The sequence below is a fragment of the Engystomops pustulosus genome, chromosome 6 (genome assembly GCF_040894005.1).
Source record: "Engystomops pustulosus chromosome 6, aEngPut4.maternal, whole genome shotgun sequence".
Taxonomy (NCBI): domain Eukaryota; kingdom Metazoa; phylum Chordata; class Amphibia; order Anura; family Leptodactylidae; genus Engystomops; species Engystomops pustulosus.
Window position 1 is genome coordinate 51,707,066 of NC_092416.1, and position 25,476 is coordinate 51,732,541.

Consider the following 25,476-nt stretch of genomic DNA (forward strand, 5'->3'; position numbering starts at 1 on the left):
GTCAGTACACTTGAAGGAGGGAGCCACAGCACCAAGGATCAAATTCAAGAAGATTTATTTACATGTGCATCCAAACATGATCAGCGCGACGTTTCGATTCACAATGAATCTTTATCAAGCATAAAAAATGGCTGACGCCCGTACATATATATACAAAACACACTCAGTGACGTCATTTCCCTTGTGACGTAATGCATAATTAATGAAGTATACAATTCATATAAAATACATTGAAAAAGAGGAGAACTATACTCCAAAAGTGAATCTTAGTGACAGTGAATATTGTGAATTTCATAATCAATAAAAGACCCTAATAACGGACAATCCAGATCAGACAATCCTTAGTAAGTGATTAAAAACACAGGTGTCCCCGTCAAGTGTTTGTTGATAGGAAGCGTCTCCATAAATGTATTTTGTGCACACAAGCAACCTACTAAGCATAGTCTTCACAGAGGAGTGATTTATATTTAGTATTTTCCTTTGTAGAGTCATGCTGACCCCTCGTCAAGGATTGCCTCGTGTAGTACTTAAAGGAATCTTCCAAGGAGCCAAAGTTGTGCGTGGACCTGACTGGGAATGGGGGAATCAGGATGGTAAGTTTATTGATGATTGATAAGGGATGTACATTAGGGCAGTCCCTTGTAACTGCTGTGGCCCCATCTTTGGTGATCTATCCTGTAGCCATGGTATATTCTATATAATTTGTTATCTAGGTGGAGAATCTAAGGTGGGACGGGTTGTGGATATTCGTGGATGGGACGTGGAGACAGGACGCAGCGTGGCCAGTGTTACCTGGGCAGACGGAACCACCAATGTTTACAGAGTTGGGCACAAGGGCAAAGTAGATCTGAAATGCATTGCCGATGCTCCGGGGGGACATTATTACAAAGACCATTTACCCAAACTTGGTATGATATCATTGGACTTCTCTATATAGCTGAGGTCTCACTACAAAATCCAAAAGTTACATTTATTATTGGCAATGTAGGTAAACCTGCAGAAATTCAAAGGAAGGAGAGCTCAGAGCGACATCCATTCCAGCATGGCGACAAGGTCAAATGTCTCCTGGATGTGGAAATCTTACGGGAAATGCAAGAGGGGCACGGAGGTTGGAACCCCAAAATGGCAGAGGTAATTGGCGATACTGTATCTGTCTCTTTATAATGGACCTGCTTTGTGTCTTCAGGTACATGTAAGAAATGAATAATAAGGAATCCTTTAAAGAGAATCTGTCGCCGCTACTGACATGTCTGTCCAGTTTTTGCTGATGTAGGGACACACCCCTTTGACAGAGGGAATGATAACACCAGTTGTCAATGTATTCAAATTTAAAAACAACACAAAGTTCTGAGATGATGCTTATATGTATTGTTATCTTTAAGGAAAGACAAATATTCACTGAAATGCACATTTGAGAAGTGGTTCTATAAAGAATAATTGCCTGTTCTTCTGATATCTACATTCATAGACAATTCATGTATTCAACTTCTTTTATATACAAATTCAATCCAAGACATAAAAGGCATAAGGACATCACCAATCTCCGGCTGAATATGCCATAGTCGATTTATAAGTCCACGCTACATTTCCATGGCTTCGAAGAGTGGTTGGTCTTTGAATTGTCTAAAGGATCATGAACTAGTGGGGAGTCAGAGTCTTGCTCTATAGACCAGTATCTAGACTACACAAGCGGTAGCGGTATAACTATATGTTCAGATCTTCTGATATCTACAATCAGAGTGCAGTCAGATAGCTCCATACACATTACATTGTTGGATGAACCAACTGAGTTTTGGGGATTGAGCAGATTTGCATCTAATTTGTATGGCCTGCTTACAGCCTAAAAAGTTGGACAGTGTAAAGATTCCCCACTTTTATGATCCAACAGCCACTATGAGATATCTTCTGTTACAACTATCTGGTGGAGTTGGTTGGATATTTTTTATTATTCTTGCTGCAGCTCTCTATACTTTACATGAGCTTTCAGACGAGCAGATCATATATGGTTAGCAGGGAGTCTGGAGAGATAGCTGTTGGATGAATAATGGTTCAGCCGAAGCTGTCTAGTGTGTTTGGGGGTCTTAAAGGACATCTACCACTAGGATGAAGGATTGTACACCAAGCACACTGACATACTGGTGCGTACCCCCTCTGGCAGGATCTGCTCTTCTTTTAGCTTTTTATACCCTGTTTTTTTTAAGAAAAAAAGGCTTTTAAAAGTTAACATCTATGGAGCCTGGCGCCCCTCAGGATCATTTGCATAATTTTAAAAACCTTATAAAAGATCCTGCCAGAGGGGGCACACCCCAGTATATTGCGATTATGCAATATATGCACTGCTGCCTGCCATTCTAACAGGTCCCCGCTGACAGGTGAGAGGAGGGGGTGTGTCGGCCGGCCCCCTCATGAATACGGCTGACTGCCAGGGGACAGGATACATATTATTATTATTATTATTATTATTTGGTAAGAGGTCAAATCGATTAAAAGTAACTTGCCAACCTAAATTTGTCACACCACATGTCACACCACACTGACACACTGTTGTGTGCCACCTCTGTCAGGATACACTCTTCTATTAGCTTTTTATGGCCTTGCTTTTACAAAAAAAAAAAGGCTTTCAAATTATGCAAATGAGCCTGAGGGGCTCTGGGCACTATTAACAGCAATGGTGCCCAGAGCCCCTCAGGCTCATTTGCATCATTTGAAAGCCTTCTTTTCTTAATTGCAAGGGCATGGAAAGCTAAAAGATGGCTTTGTGAGCTACCAAACCAGAAATACAGGCAGCTAAAAATATAGTTGAACATTTTAGATAAAGATTCCTGCCACGTTTTAACTGCCTGCATGTCCAGTTCTGTAGCTCACAGAACATAAGCCTAATGTGACCTGAAAGATGAGATTTCTATCTTTAATATGACACCAGCTATATGATTGCAGGTAATTAATAGTAATATGAATTCCTTTATTTGTATAGCGCACACAGATTACGCAGCGCTGCACAGAGCTTACCAAATCAGTCAGGTACTATGGAATCTCTTGTGAAAATGGGATGATATTTGCCTGACTTTTGGGAAATTTTTTATAGATAAACAAGTGAGATTTTGCATTAAAGAGTAAATTCTAGAGAAGACATTTCATCCCCTACCTGAGAGGACTAGTAGTTTAGTAGGGTAAAACCTGGTGACAGGTTGCCTTTAAGCCTCAACTTTCTACATGTTAGAGATGATTACAAAATCTGTCCCATCGCTTATTAGAGTAATGGAGACAATGGAGCACAACCATCGGCTCTTATTGTCAGCCCCATAGACAGTGGATGGAGAGGTAGCAGGAATGCAGGAGATGCTGGGATCCCATGATCCGCTGATAACCTGTCCTAGGTGATGTATATCATATGTAGGAAAAAAATATATATATATTTACAGCATATATAAGATGGCTTGGTAAAAGAAAGATATGTTGTCTACTTCAAGTATGTGACCCCCTTTTTGTTTTTACAAATTGGATTGGGGGTTTACATGTTTGTGCTAGTTCTATAGAAGCCTTATAATAGCCGTGTATGGTGTCACCACTATTACCACTGTCTATGTTTTATAGTTTTTTTGTACTTTTTTTGTCCATAGCCTTCTATAACTTTGACTGGTTGTGCAGTTTATAGGTCAGACAGGAACCGTTCACCGCATCACAGAGCGAGGAGATGTCAGAGTTCAGTACAACAGTGAAACGCGTTGGACCTTCCATCCGGGAGCTTTAACTAAGGTACCTGGAGGGGGGAGTGCAGATGTACATGTAATTCTAGCAGGATTTATTCTGGACTATTATTGGTATAAGAGAGATGTGAGGTGTAAATTCCTCTCCCCTGACATCTTTTTACTCTCTGTACAGGATGTTTTGGTAGATTACACTCACTGGCCAAGCGATGTGCAGCCATATTGATTACATTCAGGGACACTTCTGATGTCATGTAATTACTGATAATCACTATAAGATGGGATGTCTTAGGCGCACATTTACGTTATGGTTTCCATTCATAAGGAAACTAGAACGTAGTGCCAGATCCATAACACAGCAATGCTCGGTAGACCTATTCCAGGGTTCATTGGATTACACCAAGGTGTCTGTCATGTAGTATGCAGCTCTATTGTTTCTGCACACATTGCACTGGATAGGTGTTCTTGCTTTCATGCAAGGATTTCCCATCTGCTGGCAGAACTGCAGCACCGGCAATGTAGCAATTACAGTCCATATGATTGGGCCGACATACAGGACCTTACACTTTGAAATTCTTTTTTTTGCATGTGTTGTGATTTGGATAGCGCTACAGTGCAGATAAACATTAGAGCGATAGATAGATAGTAGATGATAGATTGACAATAGTGGGTAAAATAAGTATTGAAGTAAATATATTTCTAAAGGTGCTACAGGGTCGGCTCCAGGTTTCAGTAGGCCCCTGGGTGACAGAGCCTCAGTAGGCCCCTTTGCAGTGAACTCACTTAAGAGCATTGAAAATTCAGAAACTAAAAAAGTCTCCTGTTCCCTAAAATATTCCATAGTTTATCATCCCAAACAGCCCCCTCATGGTTATTATATATACAGCCCCATCATGGTTATTTTATATAAAGCCCCCCGCACCCTCTATAGATTCATTGGATACAGCCCCACTGTATTTATGTATGTAAACACATGAATGGTTTAATAGATATAGACAGAGATAGATCAATAGACAGAAATCGATACACAGTTACATAGGTACCATAGATTAAATTGGAGCAACAGTGGTTTCAGTAGTACAAGATACAGAATGGAGATTGTTTTGATACAAAGAAACACATATTCATCTTTAACTCCTTGACGTATCCATGAGTGTATTGGTAGGTGCTCCGGGTATTTTGTGCTGTGTGTTTTCGTGCTGTAGATGTTGTAAGGAATGACTTGTGCATCCCATCACATATGTGCAGCTTCTTCCTCATGTGATCGCTGTGTCTCCTCCCTAGTCTCCGAGTATGAAACTATATTTTACGCTTCTCAAACCGCCTTGTGAATGTTATAAGTTGCTCCCTTTCCATTGTGCTTCTGATAGAAAAAAAGCTTTTTGTTTTATTATTTTTCTTTCCTTTTATAGCACAACAGCATTTGGGTTGGTGATGTTGTGCGTGTGATGGATGACATGGATACAGTCAAGAAGCTACAAGTTGGTCATGGGGAATGGACAGATGATATGGCCCCTGTGAGTGATGTTACACGGCAAGCACTAACCCTACGCAGTGCTGCTTAGCAGTATCATATAACTTCTTGTACAAATTTGTCACTTCCTCATCTGTCTGTTCTTTGCTCTAAGATCAGTCACCATTTTGAACAAATTTGGGTCTTCACAGTTTTCCATCAGATTATGGGGCATGTAATGCACAGGTAGTAGATTTCTTTATCTGCAGTATGATATCTTTATGTATAATAGGGTCTATGGATATGGCTGTATTCATGGGACATTTTTAACTCCTTCCTGTTATACCAGAATTGACCCACCATCCCAGGATTTCAGTAAACTCTGATCCCAGTTATATTCCTTATTAGATGTTGCGGTGACATTTTAATGGATAGACATATAGAAAATGATTTCTTATTTCACACTGTGTGTGTCCCCACAATTTAGTGTAAAGAGGAAGTGATACTCCCATTGTCCCAGTTCAGCCTTGGGAACCGCATTGCATGGAATAGCTGCTGGAACTTGGCAAGTTAGACGGATAGGGAACTAGTGGTAATTATTTATGTTACCCCTTATCCATATGGTAGGGATAACAAGCTGATCATTGTGACCCCCACTATCACAAATACAGGAACCACCTCCCTCCACCCAATCTCACTAATTGATGAAGCGACAGATCGAGCATGCATCCTGCTGCTCATAGACATTGGGAGTGCTAGAGATAGTGGATGGAAGGATTTGGCAATTTCTGATAATCCCTTGAACACATGCGCTAGCTGCTGCTGCACCTATTAGTGAGAACTGGGCCTTTTGTTCTATTGTATCATTGGAGGTCCACACAGTTGGACCCCCACCGATCATATTGTTATCCCCTGCCCCGTGGATAGGGGATAACTTAAATTGTTTGTACAACCATACCAAATAAAAAAGTATGGCTCAGGCTAATGCAAACTGTTACCATAGCCTTCCCTTTCTCTGTGGATAGGTCATCAATATCACATCCGTGTTAGTCCAATACTCCGGACTCCTGCTGCTTTGCCAGTCTCCCATTGGAGAACCGTGTAAAATATCTGTATACTGCAGTTCTTGGAGCCGGCCACTGAGAATGGAGAATTGGCATCTGACTCTGTTTTCTGTTATTATTCTGGAACCTTAAACTAGTGGTATTAGCAGTGGTCCCATGTTTGGGACCCCCATCAAACTTGATAACCTATTCTACAGACATATCATCAATATCACTTAACTGGAAACACCCTTTAAAAAAAATCTACCATTTAAAATCCTGCATGATAAACCAGGGACCCTTACTCTTAGATCCAGGCACCATGACTGAGGTAATCTTCTTATATTTCTTATCTATGTTAAAAATTTAAAAAATTGTTAAAATTACACTGGGCTGCAGCAGGTCTCACCATCCCCCCTGCTCTCTCTGCACCTCCCCTCTGCCTCCCAGGGGGAAGTGCTCCAGCACCACAGTGTAACAACCTGTGAATCTGCAGCATGGAGGGGTTTTGGTAACGCCACCCCCAGAGCCCTTCTGGCTCATTAATACATTTTTAAAAGTTGATTTTAGAAAGGAAAGAGGCCATGGATGAAAAATATAAGAAGATTCACAATATAAGACCACTTTCACAGTGCCTGGATCTATGAGTAAATGCCCCTGGTTTATTATTCTTGATTTTGATGGTAGATTGTGAGCCCTTTGCATATAGTAAGGCATTTTATAATCCAATAAGTAGGATTTAAAATTTGTTCAAAGTGGTTGATAGAATGTTACAATAAATTTCTCAAAGCCTTTTTTCTTATTTTCTGTATTTTCATCACACTTACTGATAACAGGCAAGGAGTAGATCTCAGATATCCATGGAAGCCACAGGTTCCTAGAAGGTAGCCTTTATATATCAATGTAGGCAACAGCACTGTCTTCTATTTGTTCTAGGTTTTATAAATCTGTCCTCTTGTCTTCTTCTGTAAAGACTTATACTGGATTAATTAAAGCTTCTGTTATTTTCTGTGCAAGGAAGCTGGGAACGTTTCACAGTAGCTACAAGCTAACACAAAAACTCTAATCGCTGTTTTACAATCCCTGTGTTGCTGTAGGCACTAGGCCAGATTGGCAAAGTCATCAAAGTGTTTGAAGACGGAGACATGAGAGTGTCTGTAGGTGGCCAGTCTTGGACCTTTAACCCGGCCTGCCTGACGTCTTATCAGAGAGATGATGATGCAAACCTGATGACAACAGAAAATGCCAAGGAACCTAAACGTAAGTCCAAAAATACATTTATGTAATGTGACATAAAAATCCCATTTTAATTAAAGGGCTACTTCACACTGGGTCGGCTGTTATCTGTATTCATAAGGACCATTAGTCGACCGTATAGGCTGTCCGATCATTGACTGGCAAAGGGCCCTGAACAGGAACCCAATACTTCCAGAGAATTACCAGAGTATATAAAAATGGATTTAAACTGGATAATCCCTTTAAATTCTCACTTTTTTATGAATCAAAAGTAGAAGTTAAGACCCTACATTAGATCCCTAATTATTACAGACCCATTTATTACCAAACAGATCCAACATATATTCCCTATCCTGATGTGTATATAGGACCTATAATATTATAGCAATATGATGTTTTCTGTGTAGGTTTGATTTTAAAAATGCTTTTGGCAGCATTCTGAATAATTTCTGTACTTTATAAAACATTATTACACATTACCTGGACCCCTGGCAGCAGAGTGTGGTAGGTCCAGGGGCAGCTGCAGCCTCTATATGCCTGTGTCTCAGTCTCCTCATACGTTCTTCCACACCATCACCCTCCCCTTCCTGCTCAATGCATATGACAGGAATGGGGGAAGGGATCTTCTTGAGTGTGGAGGAGAGGAGACTGAGACACAGACACACAGGGTGCTGCAGCTACCCCCTTCCCAATGACCAATATTATATTTGCCCACTGAAAATTGTATTTGATAACTACTAAAATATTTACGATTTGAAGTTCTATAATGATATGAACTTAAAGCAAATAGTCACTTACTATCTATCCGACAGGTACACTGGTTTCCATTTTAGAGAAGTTACTTGCTCAGAAGACAGACTGTGATAGCCCCAGCTCCTTGGTTATCGAAGCTGCACAGGGAAACACGGGACGAGTGAGGGAAATGCTCCTGAAACACCCAGACAAGGTACTTCTCATATTCTACAGACTTACTATGGCATCATATGATTGTCATCATTATGCCTGCAATCAGAAAAGTCATTGGATTACGTCTGTATACCCAGTGGATTCCTCGCTGTAGAATAGCCCTTTTACTTGATTGACCGGGGAATGGCTTGATGGATTTGGCTGCCCTCCAGCAGGATTCCTCCCCTTAAAATGAGGCAAAGCAGAACCCAGCCTGCTTAAAATCACCGTCATTCTGGCTGATTAAAAAGAGTTTTCAAGTACATTACACTTTGACCCACATCAAGTGATGACTGTGTCACCCTTGGCCCGAGTCCCCTCCAGCTGGAAGAAGCTGGGCACTAGTATATTGGAAAACTTACCATGAAAGGACAATACCTGGCAAGGTTTAAAAGATTTTCGCTCTTATTCAGAGACCCTGTTCTCTACAGCATGTTTGTAAGGCTCACAATTGCCTCTTTTTTTCCATGGTAGGTGGATATAAGGAATGAAGGGAGAACTGCCCTACAGGTGGCATCCCACTTGGGACACTTGGAGGTGGTGAAGGTCTTGCTTCAAGCCAATGCAAACATTGACCTTAAAGATGACGAAGGGGATTCAGCTTTGCATTACGCTGCGTATGGGTAAGATGTTTCATGAATATAAAGAGAGATGAGTTTTTTACTACACCTGCCTGGTTTAGGCTAGATTATAACATTAACATTGCACATCCTAAAGAGACCTATCAAGATGTCATGACCATCATGACCAGATGTCTTCCAATGACTTAGAATAATAACTAATTCACAATAGTTTTTTCATACTTTTTTCATTACTTTTAAAGTAACAGTCAAGTCAAGGTTATCCAAAATGTTTTGATCGGTGGAGGTCCAGCCTATATGACCACTAGTCTCACTCCCGTTGATCTTGAGTATTGAATGTAAGGGCATTATCTGGGACACCTCTATGTCTATTACATAGTTGAGTAGCTGGATGTGCCATCTCTTTGTAGGATGAAAATCCCCCTCCCTATATAGTTAGATTTAGAATCCTTATATTTAGTGTGTTTCCAGGGTCATAGTGACTGCTTTGTAATATTTCTCATCTCCTTACAGGAACCAGGCTGCTATTGTCAGAGTTTTATTGGCCAAGGGAGCCAATGCAGAGCTCATAAACAATGCCAAGTGCTCCGCTCTTTACATCGCTGTCAATAAAGGCTTCACAGAAGTGGTGCAGGTCCTATGTCTTCCCAATTCTGCCATCAATATGCAGGTGAGGGGACACAGTTAAATTTATCACTTAGTCTTTAGAAGTTTCCATTAAGCACTGTATTCCACTTGCCATCTGACTCCAAGATGTAAATTATCACAAACCATAGTCCATTGTGAACATAGTCTTGGCAGTGTAAAGTTAGGTTATGTAAGGCCCAAGTAGCATCTCAGGAGACTACTCTTTGAAGTCGAGCCCGTCCTACAGCGACATTGCACCAAATTTATGCATCAGCATAAAGCAATGATGATTAGGGGAAAAAAATTCTGCATTTAACGACATAATGATCTCCTCCGTTTTGCAGCATTCAGGTTTCTTTTCACTGCTGCCACACATAGAAAGTGTCCTTTTTATTTATTGTAATCAGCATTGCAGAATCCATGCTGCAAAATATATCATATCGAAACTTGCCCTAAGGGCTCATTCACACGAATGGTAATGGGGACCAATATGCCGCCAGCGTCTTTCTCAAGGAAAGACCAGCGGGTTGAAACGCGCGTTGGGGATTTTTTCTGACTAGGTAATTATGAATACAGGGTTCGGTGCACAGCTTTTTATATTGCATATGTCCGTGGACTAGTTTCTGGTCATGGTATTACATTGTTACCGCTGTCTAACCGTCTGGGCACACACAATGCTGTAACTCTATTTTGAGACTGTCAATAGCATGCCTGTTATATGTAATTACTCTTTACCTGTATTTCATGTATGTCCTGGTCTGTATGAACTTCTGTCTCTCCTGAAGCCATCCTTTTTATCCAGTATGTTTTAAACTCACATTGTATCTAATAAAGTTAATACATTTTCTCACCTTTAATACATTGTATTCCTTTATTACATTCCCCTTCCCTCTTTGCTTTTTTGATTGTATTTATCAGAATTTTTAGCCCAGCTGTAAGTGTATAGAATAGTAACTTTCTCCCTACACTTCTAGGACTTGCATGGTGATACTCCACTGCATTACGCCATCACAGCAGATTATAGAAGCATCATTGAGATCCTCACTGACGTACCGAATATTGATTTCACCATCCAGAATCAGCAAGGCTTTAATCTTCTACATCACTCAGCTCTGAAAGGAAATGTCTTGTAAGTCTGTGTTTTATCCTCTTCATCTTCTGATCACAGGACACATCGACGAGATACATTACTAATTTAAGAACACGGGTCGTGTTTTATATCAGCAAGACAGATTATCTTAAGTGTTTGCTTAGAAGATGTTAATGCTATGAGCAGACACAGAATAATAGGACACAGTGCATATGACAAGTAGCTGCAGCCCTGGATGTTTGGGGGTCACCCATGCTGCAATTTGATGGGTGTCTGCTTTTCTTCTGCAGGGTCTGGTATATCTGTTTATTACATAGAAGAGGGAAGTAAGAGTTCTCCTTACAGAGACTGTCAATTAAGGCCGGCGTGTAGGCACGTGGAGTCTTATAGCCATTGATGCTCCACTAGGGGGATTCTGGGAAATATGTAAAGCTTTCCAGGATGGAATAAGGAAAACAACGCCTCTTTTAGCTTCCTTGTGAGGCAGCTCCCTTGACATCAAGCATGACCTACAAGAGGCCTTATGACATGATGCAGGATTAAAAGCAAACCATTATATCTATTCCAGAAGGAACAGACTCCCAGCTGTAGACAGCGCTGTTTCGACCTGGTTGGGTCTCATCAGTACAGTGTAGGCAACTGGTTTAGCTGAGTGAGAGGCTTGTGCCTAGGGTCAGGAAGTAAGAGTTCTCCTGACATAGACTGACAATTAAGGCCGCTGTGTAGGCGTGTGGAGTCTTATAGCCATTGATGCTCCACTAGAGGGATTCTGGGAAATATGTAAAGCTTTCCAGGATGGGATAAGGAAAACCACATAGAGACCCAGTGATCTCTAACAGATCAATGTACGCTGAAGAGATATTGGGGCACACTTACTTACACTCAAGTCACTCAAGTCATTTTCACTGAAAGTGCATTGTCCGTCTATAATGAACGTGTAGCTTCCCCGCTCAGGTCTGACAGAGTTTACCATCTTTTTTTGTGGTGCATCTTAAACATATGGCGTACAACACAAGTTAAATACGGCGCTTGGCCCGAATCAGTCAAACTGCCTAGCGGCACACCCCCTAATTTGTGTCGAAGCCAGCACGGCTGCACCACAAACGGGTTGAATATTACGTTTGAGAACAACTATACCTATTTAGGGGGCACAAATATTCTGACTATTATTGAACAGAATAAACCATGACGAAGAAATGTGGAACTATTTTATCACAAACTTTAAAAATTCTTCTCCGCTATTACGCAACTTGTTATTTTCAGTCTACAAAGATAAAACATGTACAACAGTCTGTTATTCACCACAGGCTGTAAGTCTACTCTCCACATCTCTTACTCAATGATTGCAAAACTTCCCACTAGTTAAAGAGAACCCGCCAGGCAAATTAAACCCCAAAACTAAATATATTTTCATGAACTGCCATTAGAAAGCATTGCCCCATCCTTTCATTGTCCCTCTACGTTCCTGTAAACTTATATAATCAAGTCCTAAAGCTGTATGCAAATGTTCTCTGAGATGTCCAATGAATCATTATCATATTCAACTGTCCAGCTTATTCATGAGTGGGAGGCACAGCAACACCCCCCGTGCTTGACTGACAGCCTGTATAATGATGTGACACTCCTGGTGCTGGAGCCCCCTGCAGCCTGTGCATGTACGAGATACTCCTATACACATGACTGACAGCCTTTATAATGGTTTGACACTCCTGGTGCCGGCTACTCTATGTGCTTCCTAGTGCTGGTGCCCCCTCCAACCTGTGTGTATGAGATACTCCTATACAGATGACTGACAGCCTGTATAATGATGTGACACTCCTGGTGCTGGAGCCCCCTGCAGCCTGTGTGTGTACGAGATACTCATATACACAGGATAGGGCCTAACTTGCTGATCGGTGGGGGTTTCATTGATGAGACCCCCCACATATCACGAAAACGAGGGGTCCGATAGGGTCCCAGGTAACTCTTTCGGACCCCTCGCCACTCCGGGAGAGTAATGCAGACGGTTACATATGACTGTTCTGCTCCATACATCTCAATGGAGAGTTACCTCCGTTAGCTCCATTTAGATAAATGGAGTTAACGGAGGTAACTCTCCACTGAGATGTATGGAGCAGAACAGTCATGATCGACCGTGTGACTGCTCTCCGGGAGTGGCGAGGGGTCCGACTGAGTTACCTGATACCCCTCGTTTTCATGATCTGTGGGGGTCTCATCACTGAGACCCCCACCAATCAGCAGGCTAGGACCTATAGGAAAATTCCCTTTAAGGCCTGTGAGGCTGAAGGAAAAAGATCAGGACTGTACTCAGTTATGATCCTTATAGACATTGACATATAGACATATATATAGACATATAGCACCATACAACTACATCTGTCGATCAAAGCTAAAACTAATCCTTCAAAGAAATTTTTTGATTTCAGAAATGAATAAAGTAGGTGATAATGGTAAACTTTGTGATATACTTTACTTTATAAATACTTTGTGATATACTTTATTAAGTAAAGTAGTTTCTCTGTGCCTTTTTTCTGCTCTTTCTCTTGCGGTGAGCAGTGTATCTGCTGAGGTCCATCTAGTTCAGACAGATAAGGAGGCTAATGATGAAATCTTTCCATACTTAGAAAATATTCCCCTTGATGTAGGCGTACAGCTCTGATGAGATTAGACCATTCAGGAACTGTAAAGAGTTAAGACATTTTATCGGGCTACTTTATCACTCAGCTGTCTGAGAACAGGGTAGAAAGCTGATTTACACAAACGTATTAAATGAGGAAGAAAAACAAAGGAAAAGGACACAGGAACATATTTCTATAATAAAGTAGGTTATAAAGTTGTTTTTATCATCTACACTACTCATTTATGTAATTGTATTTACACCTTAGTTATGATTTAGGAATCCTGCTATAATAATAAGGGAAGTCTGCTTACCATGTGCCATAGTAGTCGTGATCTTCCTCATAGCTTCACCACTGATCAGGCTGTATTGATCACTCTCACATGTTTTAGTGTACTGAAACCTCAAATGACCTGAAACTTGACTCTTTCCAGTTATTTTTCTAAGACAAAATCCAGATTATAAATAGAATTTTAACATTGAGAGCACAGGCTAAGACAAATAATAGAATATTGAATTAATTCCTCTGTAAACACGAATGGCAGGTATTAGGACACGGTATTACAGGAGCCAATCCAAGCACAATATTTGTGTACGGAGGAGACTGCTGGATTGTGCGTAGGATTTACATATGTTTGTGTTAACATGGTGCATAAACACAATAGCAACCACCTCCGGGCAAGTAAAATACCCGTCCGCTTCCAAGCCACTTGCCAGATGGAGGATGGACTGTGCTCAATAAATCTCTGGAAAGCGTGAGTAAGCCTCACATCCTCCAGATGAAGCTAATATATTGCATTTACCGGCCACAATGCTCTGCTTATTTATGTTAGTCATTGTGTTTTATGAACCTACTTTATATTCTTCATAACTTATTTCAATGGATAGGACATTTTGGAAGAGAATGTAATTTTAGAAATCATAAATTGCTGTCCAGACCTAGAAATAGGCAATATATATACCACCACCCCAGGAAACCCCTTCTAATATCACATCATATTCACATATCTTTCATTTTTTGCCTATCTTTTATATAGAAAAATGTGTTTTGCTAATTTGTATCAAAAACAGCACATTTTTCTTGTGACTGAACATTGTAAGGGATCATCTACACTCTAAGGGTAGCCATGTACTCGCCCCCGGACTGGATCCCAGGCCAGGAGGTGGCTGGGTGAGCGCTCTTCATCCTTCCTCCCTCTATAGGCAGGTGAGCAGCCGTGCCAAAATGTAGGACATATCCAATATTTTGCAGCGTGGCCACCCGACTCGGTCACCCGGTGCCATAGAAGTCAACGAGGGCCGTTACCTGGTCACAAAACATGCGAGCAAATCACTGCCCCCTGAACAACCATGTGAATGAGTACTAAATGGATAATGCACAGTTGATGATGGGAATTACCATCACTGAGGATCTTCCTGAGTTTAAGGACAGTGGAGGCCATTAGAGGCTATGGTGGATGAATACAACTGTATCGCATCCATCCCCCATTGCCTTGTATGGCCTCCGCTAAGCGTATACGTTGCTTAGCAGGAGGGAGGAAGATGGAAAGATGTACCATGCTGCTTCTTTCCATCATTTGCTATGTGTACTGTGCAGATGGAGGAAAAAGGATGGCCTTGTCTGCCAATTTATGTCTATGGAGTGTATATGGCGGGAGCTTTCCTGGCATATATGATTATCATATCATAAAACTAATGTGAATGTTGCCTTACAGGCTGAACATGGAGAACCGTGCATGACTTCCTGCCTCTTCTCTTCCTACTGCCCAAAATCTGCCCTACTGCCCACAAACATGTGTCTGAGAACATACCTATTCTTGTTGCCAATCTAACCAATCACAGCTCAGCTTTTATTTTCCCACAGCTATTTATAACATTAAAGCTGAGCTCTACTGGGACCTTCATCAATCAGGAGAATAGAACCCTCAGCAATACAGAGAATGGTAATCCCATTCTCATCAGAGGATAGAACCACAGATCAAGCATGTGTCCTGCCACTCCCTATTATAGTATGGGATCGGACTCTGCTATATCCAGCAATCAAACATTAACTATTCTCGTGATCGGTTGGGGTCCCAGCAGTCTGAACTTCACGATCAGCTTTAATACTTTTGAGACATATACTAGTATATAGATACATACTAGTTCCACAATATCTGTAGGAACCTTATAGTTTCCCTTTGTAACGCTACATTCAGACGATGTATGCCTGCCGTACCGTTGTATGGCGGGCATACATCGGCGCTGCGGAGAGGAGGAGGGGATAAGCGCAGCTCACTCCCGCCCCTCTCCATAGGCATATACAGCGCACGGCGCCGTATCACGTAGAAACATAGGACATGTCCTTTCTTTCTATGGGGTACGGAATGCTGCACCGTACCGCTCCCGTATGGTGCCGTGAGCCCATAGAAGTGTATGGGGGACGTATATTGGCTGTATATACGTGTGTGTGAATGCAGTCTAATACTTATATTTTGTCACAATTACATGTGATAGATCCTCTTTCAGGTATCTGTCCAGCAGTACAAAAAATCCCTATGGAAGTAAATAGTGCTATGGTTCGATACTTACCTCAGATTATGCAGAAGAGCACTACTGGAGCATGACCACACACCGGCAGTGGATGTTATTTCACATCTTTCTGCTCTGTAACAATCCTTTTTAATAAACACGGCCATGAACAAGTCAAGTGGTGTATTCGTATATAGGTCAGAGAATACGAAATATGAAATTCTTAGAAGTGAGCTGGAATCACATCAGTCAGACCCGAACACATCTGGTTGTTTTGTCCGCAGACGAGTCACAAAGTGTGACGCACAACTCTGCCCTAGAAATCCAACAAAAGCCATATTTCATTAAAGGGGTTGGCCTCTTTACCTCATGTTTTGTGTAATATGTGTGTAAGTGTGGAGGGGGAGGGGGGGCAGGATAATAGGTAATTTACCGATATACATCTATTAATAATTCTGCACCACTCTCTTGATATGTGAAGTGAAGTCTCCTGACTTTTACCTCATCAGTCAGACATTCCTGTCCATAAAATGGCCGCAGATGGAGGGTCATGTGATCTCTAACTGGCGATTGTTCATGGACAGATAGAGGTCACATGACCCTCCATAGGCGGCCATTTTATGGTCAGGAATGTCTGGCTGATGAGGTAAAGTACAGGAGGCTTCACTTCACATATCAAGAAAGCAGAGCAGGATGGATTTAATGGATGTATATTGGTAAATTACCTAATATCCTGCCCCCCCCCACACTTACATACACATAACAAAAAACATGAGGTAAAATGGGCAACCCTTTTAAGGATAGCAGACAGAGGAAGCTCAGACACTTTGTCCCTGGCTTCACGTCTCACAATGACAGATGAACAGCTCAGTTGTGAAATATAAATTTTTTGTTCCATAACATATTTTGCAATCCTGCTCGCAGACCACAGCAACCGCTGCCCTAAATCACTAGAGGAAATGCCAAATAGTGTCTATCCCACTCTCCAAAGACTATCAGGATACATTTGTATATGACACAGGCCTTTAAATCCACAGAACAGTAAGCGGATCAACATGTATTCTCATAATGAGTTACAGGCCTTCAACCAGTCAAATTCCATTATAATTGCTAATTTTACTAATATTACTGCAAGCTAAAATTTGTGTGATTCCCCCCTTAGGCTGGAGGCACAGGTGGAGTTTTGAACCAGTTTTTGGGCCGTTTTTAAGCAGTCCGTTTTACCAATTATCTTAATTAAAACGGGTCAAAAAATGGATGCGTTTTCAAAAACCACATGCATTTTGCAAAAAAGCATGCGTTTTTTAACGGACTATTTAAAAACGGCCCAAAAACGGGTTCAAAACGCCGCCGGCCTAACGCTTTTCTCAATATCATCCCTCTCCACCTCACTTAGTAATGTCATCTTTAAAGGGAAATGGGTCACTACATTTTTCACAAATACAGCTAGTGGCAATTTCCTATAGATCCCTGGTAATGTGGTGACAGGTTCCCTTTAATCTGATACCAGATACCATGGTTCTAGCTTCTATAAAATCGAAGAAATAGGACTAAAATTACACTCCTCCTCCAGCCTCTGAACTTGACTCATCTCTGGCAAAATATTCTGCTCATTTAACAAGTGATATTTCACATAAAAGGGAATTCTAGAAAGGACATTTCATACCATAGCTGAGAGGCTAGTAGTTTGATGGGGTAAAAATAGGTGACAGGTTGCCTTTAGGGCATTTGCGCATGAACTGCTTGAGCCCATTGATATGAATTTGTCTGTGTGCTCCATGGATTGAATCAATGGATATACTAAAACATATACTAAAACAATGCTCATGTGCATGAAAGCTTAATCTGAGTTTCAGTCACCTTTTACTGACTATGAAATCAAACTTTGATACCATATATGTGGCTTTGGGTTACTAAGGCCCCTTCCACACTTGCGTTGCAGATCACGTCAGAGTCTGATCAGGGTGTGATCAGGGTTCAATCAGTGAAAAACGCACATTTTTCATCAGCGTGCAATCAGTTTTCAGTCAGAGTTTGTTCAGTGTCTCAGTTTTTCATGCGCGTTTTCAATGCAGTTTCAATGCGTTTTTCACGCGCAGAAAATGCGCGTGAAATGGACTCAGGACTGAGCTCTATCTTTTCTATGGCAATTGATGCATGAAAAACGCATTGCACTTGCATTGCACTTGCATGTGTCTCAGAGTGCGATGCATTTTTGATGCATCTCCATAGACTTGTATGGTGCGTTTTTCACGCCAGTGACTTGCAAAAGTAGAGCATGTCGAGATTTAAACGTGCGTTAAAAAAAACGCGCGTGTGTGCGTGAAAAAAAATTCCAGTCTGAAAAGACCTATTGATTACAATGGGTCAGAGTGCAATGCAAGTTCTGCGTGTCAAAAACACGTGCAGAAAATGCGCGTGAAAAACGCAAGTGTGAAAGGGGCCTGAAGCCTGAAAGTTAGTATTACTTACTAGTCCAACATGGCTATTGTGACAATAAGTTCTAATCCATGTCCTGGGCTCTTCTCCAGAGCTGTAAGAAAGATTCTGCATCGGGCCCGACAGCTGGTGGACTCCAAGAAGGAAGATGGATTCACTGCACTGCATCTGGCCACGCTCAACAACCATCAAGAAGTCGTGGACATCTTAATCAAAGAGGTGAGGCACATAGTATTAACTATTTGTGATGCAACTCTTTATTCTTCTTCTAATGAAAACGTTTCTCTGATGACATGTTTGCTGGCTGGCGGATGTGTGGCATTTGGCACCTTTTAATCTTAAAGGGGTATTCCGGGAATATGAACGTCTATTGCAAAAACCCATGATGCTTTAAATAAATGAATGTAACAAAACTCAATCTCATTAGTTACAAAATGGAGCTCAAATAGTTTGATTTTATGATTCACAAAATTTTATGGCCTCTCTAAAGTAGGTGAAGTTATAACCAAGATGGCTGTCATGGGAAACTACAAGTCCCATGATCCTTTAGTTCTAGTAACTCCTCCTCCCTCTTATACTCTGCTCCCATTGATGATGTAACAGACTCTCCTGCTCTGGTACCATAGTAATGATGTGTAACTGCCATCACTGCACATTACCACAACACTGGCCATACTGGATGCACTGCAACCAACCGACTACAGCCAAACATAGGGGTGATCACATGACCTGCCCAGGCAAGTGCAGGACATGTGATGCGGACATGTGACCAGCGGACGTCTTCTGTCCTGTGTCTTCTCCACACAGAGGAAATTCACGGACTGATTAAAGGGCCAGTAGCATTTCAATTCTTCTTTATAGTGTATGTCCACTGCATGTTTCTGCTAAGGGGAGCACATTTTAAATAACAACTAATTACATATTAGCTTATATTTTACTGACTCTTTTGTATATGAATTATGCTGATTCCTGGAATACCCCTTTAAGAGCGGGAAGCCCTAACTGAATTTTTGGTTGGTAAGGTGGGTACTAAGCTGGGTACTAGTGGACGCACATGATCAGTCACTCTGCCCAAAGATAGTTATATGGATCCAAAACAGGTAAGTTGAAGGGCAGCCAATAGAAATGGCTTTCTGTCCTGCTTGTCAGGGAAGGAGCAGAGCCTCTGCAGTATCATGCCAGTATAGTTGAGGTTATGCCTCCTGTGGGGGAAGTAAGAAGGGATGATTTTGTCAGATTTGGCAGATTTGGGGCTCAAAGTAAAGTTATGTGCCCTATTGGTAAATTTCTTCCCCTCTGGCTAGCACTTGAGATGGGATGGGAAGAAAGAAGAAATAGACAAGGATGACAGTGGCCACCTTGTCAAATCAGTGAGTGGACAGGTAGGATCCGGGTCTTTATCCTGCTTCTCCCTGGTCCCGAAGTATTCTGTAACTTGCCTCCGAGCACTTTGTGGGGCTGGTTTCTGGGGTCATTCAGTTTTATGGGATGCGTTACAGGAAAATGATGACTTCTAACTCTTAACAGGCTAATGGTACCATGTGTAGTCTTATATGATAACATTTTTGGTTTACTTTTCAGGGTCGATGTGATGTCAATCTCAGGAACAACAGAAACCAAACACCCCTGCATCTGGCGGTGACACATGGCCACATCAACCTAGTGGAGCTGCTGGTAACTGAAGGGGCAGATGTGAATGCAGAGGATGAAGATGGTGACACCCCCATGCACATAGTGCTTGTCCAGCAGCACCTCTCATGCCTGGAACCAGAGGGCAATGGCGCAGTTATTCTTGCAAAGGTATTAAAGGAAACCTACCATCATAAATGTACCTTTTAAGGTTGATCTGATGGGAAGTTGCTATTCACATGCTAAGCGCTAATCAATCTTTAGATAATCCTAAAATACTTTCTAAACTAAGCCATATTTTATCTAACTAATATGCTAATTAGCAGCAGAGGCTAATGGGTTGTGGAGAAGCCTCTCCCTGGGCAGTGAGAGCAAAGGCTACTTCACACCCCAGTAGCCTCTGCGATCCCTTCTACCTGCGCATCCTCGTGGGCTGCACACACCTCTTTAGCAAATACGCGGTAACTCAGTCTTCAGAGCAGACAAACATTGCGGAAAAACATTGGAAAGAAGGAAAAATAACTCGGATTGATATTCCTTAGAACATAATAATCCATAAAGGAGAATAATTCATATTCCCTGAAAATGGTCACTAAAGATTTTTAAAAATAAGACTATACATGATCACTTTGATGAAAACAACATTCACCTGGGGTGGGGCCAAACCTCCTTATAGGCTATTAACAATTATTGATATTGTGAGCTATAAAAGGAGACATATTTGTCAGCCATGTTTTAAATTAGATCTAAGATCATTTATTATAATTTGGTTATTATGTGGTAAACCTCTTTTTTATATTTTCTCAGCTGCAGGCTACTGGTTTGCTTGGAAATACAGAACTGAATGTCAGTGCAGCAATCGCTTGCTTTTTGGCACAGTCAGGTGCAGACATTAACTACGCCAATCACAGGGGAAAGTCACCTCTGGACCTGATCATTGATGGAAGGATAGCACATCTAGTGAAGAGCTTCTCTCAAAAATTCAGGTATGTGACATAGAATCTGCATCTTCTGGGTAGAGCTCCATGTAACAATGTGCGATCATACTATGTGTGTGGTTGTCAGCAAGTTTTTTGTGGGTCATATTCACTATATATTAACATTAGAATAGGAAAACAGAGAATAGGTCTTGGTAATGTAAAAACAAGAATGCTGATGTCGCTACTGAACATCAAAAACTATAGTTCATCCCACAGAAAACAAGTCCATATCCATCCAATAAATGTGCCAGAAAATGACAAAACAGTAAATGTTTATGTGCAATTACTGTGCAAACCATGTAAAATACTAAAACAAATGATGAATATGGTATTGTCATAATCGCTCCGAGCTGCAAAATAAAGTAAATGTCATTATATTGGTTTCAGGGAACAGGTTGAGACAGACTCATCCACCATCAGCTGCACCCTCCGCAGGGTCCACACGACTCCAAACACAATGACCAACCTCAGTCTATCAAGTGCTACCACTCCGTCTGAATGCCTTGTGTGTTCTGAACTGGCCATGCTCATCAGCTTCTTCCCGTGTCAGCACAGCATAGTATGTGAAGGTAAGAGAAGATGGCAGCAGTCATATATACTGGTAACATGGGCTAGGAGGACATCGCTAGAATTGTCCTAGGCATAACTTTATACTTTCACAAGTGGCTATTTATGGTATTGCAACTCTGTTTAGTTAACTAGAATGGAACTGAGCTGCAATACCAGTCACAGCCACTACTAAAAGTATGGAGCTATTCCAGGAGAATGTTGATGGGGACTCTGTTGATGGGGACTGCTGGTCTTTATAAGAACTAGTCAGCATTTGCCATATGATTCTCTTTTTCAGAATGCTCCCGGAGGATGAAGAAATGTATAAAGTGTCAAGTATCAATCACCAAGAAGATTAGACAAGGTGATGCCTCGTTTAACTGTTACCTCTTTGTTTTTTCCAGGTTTAATATTTGAGAACACTATTGGGTCATGAATAGGAAGGTACCAAGTGCTTCTGAGAACCAATATGGATCAGTATAACACAGCATAATCCTGGCATAAGATGCTGTGAAACCCCCTCCTTATATAACCACAATTATAGTCAAGATTGTATTGGTAGGGGGATACATATTAGATATAGCCAAACCTGATGATTCTGAGACAACTTGCATCCATATAATGTCAAGAGTAATGGGTTGTTTCCATCAAAAAGTTAAGGAGTCAATTTTGTCTCCGGCTTCATGTGAATAGGAAAGCAAACAGTCTCCTTACACATGACGTATTTCTTACATAGCATCAGGCTCGCTTCATAGGTTATGAGGCCTGTTTGTTGTTGAAGTTTCTGCTTTGGATTTGGGCACTGAACTTGTTTTTCCCTAATGCCCTGTAAATCCTAAATGTAATGAATCATCCTGCTGAGGGATCTACCACCCGCTGCACAGTGCAAGGACCTCTTGTGTTTAGCAAGTTTAATGGGGTTATTTACTTATTGCTTTTTTTGTTAAAAGGGTCCTGAAACACCCTCACATGAAATCAAATCTTTTTCACAGAAAACAATCCTCTTGCTTGTACAAAATTAGGAAAACATGGATATGTTCTTCCAAAAGCATTGCTACACCTGCTAGCCATGGCTATCCATTGCTTTTGCAGCTCTACCATATTTACTTCCACTGATCTGACACAGACTTTGGACAGGTTTGTTGCTGTTTTCTGGGTGCCAGATTCTTTACAACCCCTGTAAAGGAGAACAAAAAACTTGGTCATTAAGGAGTCAAAGGAAATCTACTATCAAAATCCAGCATGATAACTTACTTATAGATCCAGACACTGTGACTGTGTTTATCTTCTTATATTTGTTATCCATGACCTCCTTCCTTCTAAAATCTACTTTTGAAGTTATGCTAATCTTTTAGAGTGTCCCGAGCTGCAGCTTTGCGGGCTGTTACACTGTCTCCGCCTCCGACCTGTTTCCTTAGCACCTCCCTTTGCTTGATGTAATCTCACTGCAGCAGAGGACATTCAGCACACAGCTCAAAGGGGGAAGTGTTCCTGCACAGTGTAACAGCGTGTGAAAGGGCTTGGGTAACGCCTCCAGAGACCTTGTGACTCATTAGCATAATTATAAAAGTTGATTTTAGAAAGTAGAAGGCCTTGCATAACAAATATAAGAAGATTAGGTCTATGAGTAAGTGCCCTTGGTTTATCAGGCTTGATTTTGATGGTAGATTTCTTTCAAAGGGAACCTGTCATAAGCAATAATGACAATGTCTACCAGAATAATGGCAAGCAGTGTAACACCTTCTAGTTTTTGTTTCTAGTAACACCTTCTAGTCTGTGTGATGGCATCATCCATAAAATCAACTTTGAAGTGAGATGTAAATTGGTTGTATAAAGTCAAGGAGGAGGAGAGTTTAACACTGAAGTCAAGGTGGGGAGCTCTGAAGCCTCCTCCTCTGTAATTGACATCATGCATCGGACTTCAGAAGATCTGGTTAGAGATATCTTTGGGTGCAGAACCATAAAGTCAAGGTGAGGGGGTTTTCTGAGGAAGAGAGAGCTTGACTTCAGTGTTAAAATCTCCACCTCCATGACTTTATGCATCCAATTTACATCTCATTTCAAAGTAGATTTTCTGGATGATGCCAACACACTGGGCCATGAAAGAAACACAATTTAGAAGGTGTTCAGCTGCTTGACAACATACTGGTAGTGGTTTATTAGGTCAATTTCTGCTGACAGGTTCCCTTTAAGTGTATGTACACATATTGGTAGCCATATATGATGAAACATCCCTCTAGGACCCAGTTTAATCCCTCAGCAGCATTAAGTTATATTAGATCTTTTTCAGTCCCAAAAATTTGCATGAAGAAGCAAGATCCACCCTGGCATCAGACTTCTACCAATCCACTATAAAACTGCATTTACTGATGTGTTTTGTGTATTGTGTTCCTATGTAGACAGTACAGAAGTAGACACTGTTCCCAGCCTGGAAGCATCAGATCAACGCAAGATGATGGAAGAACTTCAAAACCGATATCGCCAAATGGAGGAAAGGATGACCTGCCCCATCTGCATTGACAGTCACATCAAGTTGGTGTTCCAGTGCGGACATGGCTCCTGCGCAGATTGCAGCACCTCCCTCACCTCGTGCCCCATTTGTAGGCAGGGAATTCGGGAGAGGATACAGTTATTTGTTTGATAGTGAGTATTGCCCGAGTGCGGGGGTCAGCAACATTAAGGACAGAAGTCTTGCCTGAGCTCAGCATGGTGGTCTAGACTCTCCACCAGGACAAGGTCTGGAGCAGAGCCGACCTACTTTGCTTATGAAGAAGTGTGGCTGCTGTGTGTTTCTATAATCTATATCTCTCCACACTGGAAGGGCTATCCTATAGTCTTCCTAGGACAGAAAGGCCAATTCCCATCACTCCTATTATACTGGGTCACCACTGCCCATTGCCATCATGGTGTCTGTGTAAGAGTCATCATTAGTTTATGTTTCTGGATCACGGCCTTCCAATACAGAAATGCTGCATTTAGTTTTTTTTCATACATGTTCATGGGACGTGACAAAGCAATACATGAGGTCAATACCCCACATGAGTGGCCTGGAAAGTGTCTGTGGGCCTATAGAAAGGCTTGCTGGGTATAACCAGTGACCCAAGTAGATGAGACCGAGGTCATACATGACATTAGATTAGATACACAATTCCACATCTTCCATTTTCTGACGATTGAGTAAATTAAAAACTTCAAGTTTGCTCATTTTTGTGTACAATGTATGAAATGTGTATATTACTGAAATAAATGCAGGCTTGTTAATATTACCAAATTCATGCTTTTTAGTCTTTCTCTCTTCATTTTTGCAGTTATTGACAGATCTTGCACTTTGATCTTTCTCCCCCTAAACCCCTATTTTGTGTAAATAGGAACTATGGACTACAGATAATATAACAGTCAATGGGATCTGTCTGGCACATTCGATGTCCATCATAATAATATATAATAATTCCTTTATTTATATAGCGCACACAGATTGTGCAGCTTACCAAATCGGTCCCTGTCCCCATGGGGCTCACAATCTAATCAACCAACCAGTATGTTTTGGAGTGTGGGAGGAAACCGGAGGACCCAGAGGAAACCCACACAAACACAGAGAGAACATACAAACTCTTTGCAGATGTTGACCCTGGGAAATGAACACAGGTCCCCAGGGCTGCAAGGCTGTAATGCTAACCACTAAGCCACTGTGCTGCCCATATCATGTACTGGATCCATCGCAGTTTTCTATTCCATGTTTCCTTTGGTATGACCTGACAGAGAAATGTAATGAATGCTAAAAATGTGATCACAAGCGGAAACTCAATAGCAAATCCAAACTATCTGTACTTTCACTATATGTACATTGTGGAAGCGATGAGGTTGTTCCACAGATTTCCCCCTATAAATATATTTAGGAGAAATATAAAATTAAAATATGCAGCATTTATTAACCACAACACAGGTGTATTTCCCAAGCCAGAGGATAAGGAATGACTGTAATGGAAAATCTGCAGGGTAGATAGTAACATAATCCCCTCAAAGTAACATGTTGGCATATCTGACTTACATATCTAACCATAAGACAACT

At 41.3% G+C, this 25,476-nt stretch overlaps 1 protein-coding gene across 4 annotated transcripts in view; it reads left to right on the forward strand.

The window, feature by feature from the left end:
- Positions 1-24,678, forward strand: part of MIB2 (MIB E3 ubiquitin protein ligase 2) — a 55,638-nt gene extending 30,960 nt beyond the window's left edge. For 3 of the 4 annotated variants that reach the window (XM_072156061.1, XM_072156063.1, XM_072156062.1), the window contains exons 4-19: positions 487-593; positions 714-908; positions 989-1,131; positions 3,649-3,756; positions 5,120-5,224; positions 7,301-7,463; positions 8,252-8,385; positions 8,859-9,007; positions 9,479-9,635; positions 10,567-10,721; positions 18,342-18,468; positions 19,831-20,049; positions 20,686-20,864; positions 21,246-21,427; positions 21,706-21,771; positions 23,807-24,678. In XM_072156061.1, the coding sequence (XP_072012162.1) occupies positions 487-593; positions 714-908; positions 989-1,131; positions 3,649-3,756; positions 5,120-5,224; positions 7,301-7,463; positions 8,252-8,385; positions 8,859-9,007; positions 9,479-9,635; positions 10,567-10,721; positions 18,342-18,468; positions 19,831-20,049; positions 20,686-20,864; positions 21,246-21,427; positions 21,706-21,771; positions 23,807-24,048 (2,431 nt within the window). In that variant the 3' untranslated portion in view covers positions 24,049-24,678. The remainder of the gene's footprint in view (positions 1-486; positions 594-713; positions 909-988; positions 1,132-3,648; positions 3,757-5,119; positions 5,225-7,300; positions 7,464-8,251; positions 8,386-8,858; positions 9,008-9,478; positions 9,636-10,566; positions 10,722-18,341; positions 18,469-19,830; positions 20,050-20,685; positions 20,865-21,245; positions 21,428-21,705; positions 21,772-23,806) is intronic. The other variant, XM_072156064.1, reaches the window with a different exon arrangement.
- The last annotated feature ends 798 nt before the right edge of the window (positions 24,679-25,476 follow it).